Genomic DNA, 4,757 nt, shown 5'->3' with positions numbered 1-4,757 from the left:
TTGCAATCTCAACAGATGTTTTTTTAATTATATCACCATAGATTGGGGGCAACCAAATTATAGCGAGTTATGCCAGACTGGTTAGGCATGCAGATATATCTGTTTACAATGGATAAAACTCATCCTGAATGCTGCGGTCAAGGTAACCCGCTGAAAGTGAAAATGCAGCTTTAACTGGAACCGCATTATAACTAAAATTAAAGAGCGAGGATAAATGAATATAAAATGGCTCTCTGTTAATCTGACATATCTGTTTCCTTCAGACTCCGTAGCCGTAGTAATCATTGTAATACTAAAACCAGGAACAGACATCTTTGGATTTGGTACTATTCAAGCAAATACACAGGATGTACAGAGCCAGCCTACAATAGAACAGGTCTACAGATACAATCCTCTTGGGTTGAAAACCTGAAATCATTTGTCCTCTTCTGACCAATAAATATCACATGAATTCCATTGCCTTGAGCAGGTCGTCCTTGTTGTTCATGGAGAATGCTTTACTGATCAAGGTCACCTAGCTGCATGCAAAGCACCCATTCAATAATTACTGTTTATTCAAATCACATGAATCATTTTCACAAGCAGGAGGGCAGATTAAAGCAGGATCAAGAAAATAAAACTTTTAAGCAATGCTACATATTGAGCTAATGTGACTTACATTAAACTGATATTCATTGTCCCAGTCATATGATCTTGGATTCAATGTTGAAGCTCTTATGATTATCCATTAAGATTGGCAGTGAAAGTGAACCCAGATCTAGCTCCATATTCTTGCCGTTCACTGTTTACCACTTTTGACAAGAATGAAGTGATGGCTGAACTAGTAAGCTGTCCTTGAGAGCAGCAGGTCCCAGGATCAAATCCCAATATTGGAGAGATAAGAAAATGAAACCTTTTGATTTTTAAGCATATAGTGCTTTATCAAGATAACATCTTAGATCTAGTTGAGCGATTATGAGAGAGATGGGATTGCCTCCTGCTGAGCTGTAGATTCAATACTGAGCGCATGCTCAGAAAGCATATCTTGCGCTTGGAGTATTTTGAAGGAGACGCTCAGACTGAGCTTCTTTTTCAGCTTCCGTTTGCTAATCGCCTCCAGCTCTGTTACAAAAATGGCCGACACAGGACGGTGATCCGAAAATCTACTCTCTGCCCTCTCATATGACAATTGCTTCATCCCTTTCCCATACCAAAGTATTCGATCACACCTGCAAAAGGAAAACGAAACAAATGGGTTAAATGCGGGAATCGTAAAAGCGTGAAATTTGAAGGGAATAACTACACATATATACTGCATTGTCATACCAGGCTGGAACACGGCGTTTTCCCCCTGGTTTGTCTTGGGTACCGCAATATTTGTCTGAATGTGCAGCATATTTGTATGTTGGAGCGAAATCTAAATGCCCTTCCTGCCACCCTTCAAATACTCGTCCGGCATTTTTCTCCCGTTGGAGCTGGTAAGACCACAAAGCAGAACTCATTTAAACATAGCCCTGGAGAATTTCATACGAGTGTTAAGTCTTGTTAGCAAAGAACTCACCTGATCGCTGAGTTGTAATGTCTTCCAATCTTTTTGCAAGATAAGAGATTTTGCTTCCGACTCTGCTATGGTCAGCCGGTAATTCAAGTCGCCAAACCAAATGATACGACTGCAGAGCAGCAAATTGTTTAAAATCTTTTGTGCGAGAATGCAACATTGTAAAATGCGGATATCCAAGTAACTTACTCATGCCCTTCAATGGTTTGCGGCAACTCCAAACCGGATTTGGCATCACGAGGAAAACGTGTTCTCTTTAGGATCTCTGCAACATCGAAATTTCGCCGGATCTCGTCACCCTGTTTTTGACCCGAAGCCAAGTGTGTGCACACAAAGCAGAAGCTCGTCTGATGAAGTGACAAGCTAACGGAAACAGATCCCTGAGAGATAACAGCAAGTTTTAGGAATCGGTACAAAAAGCACTTTCTCACAAGGTGGAATTCCCAATGGAAAAGAGTAAAGAATTTAATAACCTTGTTGCCGAGGCAGCCCATGATCCCGCATCCCACACAGGAAACTTTCAAGTCCCGGATGTGATGCCTCACCTCGGATTTCACCCACACAGTGATGAATATTCCCACCATTTGTTTGCTTGCAACTCTTATGAATCGCTTTCTCTCGCTCCAAGGCCCATCCAAATTTAACTTGTCTATGCTTTGGGCATCTTCCGTACTCCATTGTCGATCCAGGGATTCTTTTCCATCGGACAACGGAACACTTGCGCTTTTCGAGATAAAAGTGTTTTCTGGCGCAGCCCTTTCGTTCAAAACGCCCCGGATTAGGGCATCCCATTCATCGGCCGCCCGGCTGTTCTCTGTTCCCAAAACCTTCCCGGCCTTCAGGGGAACAATTTCCTGTAGCCTGTTAAACATTACACCTACATCAACATCAGCATTCACATTATACCCAATTCGCCAGTGCCAATTAAGAGTATGCATACACAATAACATACCCAATAACAAATATATCACAGGATTCTCTGGCATTAAGCCAATCCTCCAAATCCAAACTGTCCCGCGGTGTTCTTCCTCCAACATTCCATGTCCCCACAAACATCCTGTTTCACATAAATGCACCAATTTCTCAGCAAACAGAGTCAATTTGCACAGGCAGGATTACGAAACAAATGGGTTTGGAATCAAAACCTGTAATTGAATTTATCGACACATTCCATCCACAAAGTCTCCGACTGTCCCCGCAACAGCGTTGGAGAACACTTTGCCATTTTGTCTGCAAAATCAAGAACTCCCATTCAATAGAAACATCATTCTATTCGAACCATTATTATTATTAACAGAGGCCCATTTATAGCTAGTGTGGTATTTACCGAGTGGAGGAACTCCATTGAAGAGCAGGGCATCGGCAGCTTCGTCCTCTGCATCGCTCTTGAACTTATCCCCGCCTGATTTCAGGCGAAGCCATTTGTTTGCCATCATTCGAGGCCACATTACCTGCATCCTTCAAAGTTCATCAACTACCCAATATCAATTTCAACACAGAGCTCTCCCCAAATGCCTTTTAATGGAGAAGTCCTCCTAAACCTTTCTTCCCCAAATCAGAGAGAGGCGGCGGAATGTTTGTTTCTCTCAAATGTTATTACTCATCAATGCTAAATATGTGGGAACATGATATAGGAGAGGAGGTCAAAGGAATATGAATGCAGACAAGGTGGTAGAGTCCAGTGTGGGCATGGTGGAAGTCAAGTGGATGATCCGCCTACAGGCTTTGGTGATGGTGACAAGACGAGCACAGCTGTTGGGCATTGGAAAGGGAGGAGCTTTGAATGCGTGTGGGCTCGTTAACAGCTGGAATCTTGTTCAAAATGGGCGGAGAGAGGGAATAAGCAATGAATGTAACAATTATTGGGTGTTAAGAGTTTGATTTGTCCGCGTTTTCAGTGTTGGGTGGATGTTCATTGGTAGTGTGGAGTATGGATGAGCATACAACCAAACTTGTCGATCGTACAGGAGGAAGGTGAGGGGGAGGAGCAGACTATGGGATATTTGGCTATATTCGGCGGACACCCGTTTTGGCGCTTAATGGGCGCCATCTGAATATCTCTCTCAGACTTTATCGACCACTAATTCTTAGTCAATGCCGATATTTCTTTTCAAATCATGTTTTAAAACCTCAAAAGTTCCTCTGAATCGCGACTCACCACCGCAGCCTTCGATGGTACAAATTTCATATCTACCATACGTTCCTCTTTTTCCTATCCTTTCTTGGGAAAGCCTCACTCCTTTTTATTTTGCTTTAATTAATGAATATGATTAATTTTATACATGAACTTACCTATTTCGTCAAATTCATTGAGGCATGAATCCGGTCCCATCTCTTTTTGATTTTGGAGTCTTGCACTCAACAAAACTTGAAAACACCTTACACTAGTCGCAATCAATCCCTTTTTGATGTTGGAGCCTTGCACTCAACTATATTGAGACACTAAATGTAAACACCTTGAGTAATCTATTTGACGAAGAAAATATAACAAGAGTTGCAGATTTCCTAATCAAGATACACAACAAAAGATCTAAGATGTAGAAAGAGAAGGATATTTAACAGTCACAATATTTCATTTGGGTTTGTTTGGGCTTTGCATGCCTCCTTTACTAGCTATCTGTGGGTCCCATAAGTTGTTTGGCCTCGTGGATGCTATTATAAACACTCATTCATTCATTCATTGATCCCTAGTGGACTCATTGAGAACCTTTCACTTTCACCTTCATCACCAACCAAAGGCCCACTGACCTATTTTATTTTTAAATATTTATTTGATTAATTTTTTTTTGATTAATTAAAGGAGGACAATTATTTACTATTTTTAAAAGATTAGATATAAAATTGTCATTGATTGTTTGACTATTTTAGGTGGACATAGGCCTCTCAATTACTCCATTTTGACATCACTTTCTTATTTTATTCTTACACATTTATTTGGTTAAAGGTAAAATTTGGACAATAATTAGAGAACAATTATTTATTATTTTTAAGAGATTAGATATAAAATTGTTGTTGAATGTTTGAGTATTGAAGAATGCGATGTTTAACTAGAATGATCTATTTGCAATAACCCAACATGAGTGTTATGGTCAACAACTAAATGTTTAAGTAGCTTAACTATTTTCATGTATTTGCAATGACTTGAGATAATTGCTATCATTTGATCAATAAAGACATAACCATTTATGATGATACGTCCCAAGTGTAAATAGTATTTTGT

At 40.2% G+C, this 4,757-nt stretch overlaps 1 protein-coding gene across 1 annotated transcript; it reads right to left on the bottom strand.

Moving 5' to 3' along the window:
• Window positions 1-215: 215 nt before the first annotated feature.
• LOC131070438 (type IV inositol polyphosphate 5-phosphatase 9) lies at window positions 216-3,368 on the bottom strand. The gene is made up of 9 exons (XM_058005972.2): window positions 2,865-3,368; window positions 2,683-2,767; window positions 2,490-2,594; window positions 2,011-2,398; window positions 1,727-1,917; window positions 1,541-1,649; window positions 1,306-1,454; window positions 659-1,208; window positions 216-518 (listed from the first exon to the last, which is right to left on the bottom strand). The coding sequence occupies exons 1-8, from the start codon at window positions 2,992-2,994 to the stop codon at window positions 953-955; spliced, it is 1,413 nt and encodes a 470-aa protein (XP_057861955.1). The 5' UTR covers window positions 2,995-3,368; the 3' UTR covers window positions 216-518; window positions 659-952.
• Window positions 3,369-4,757: the final 1,389 nt, after the last annotated feature.

Source organism: Cryptomeria japonica, chromosome 3 (assembly GCF_030272615.1).
Source record: "Cryptomeria japonica chromosome 3, Sugi_1.0, whole genome shotgun sequence".
Classification (NCBI taxonomy): domain Eukaryota; kingdom Viridiplantae; phylum Streptophyta; class Pinopsida; order Cupressales; family Cupressaceae; genus Cryptomeria; species Cryptomeria japonica.
Note: the sequence above shows the minus strand (reverse complement) of the source record. Positions and strands in the feature narration are given on the sequence as shown.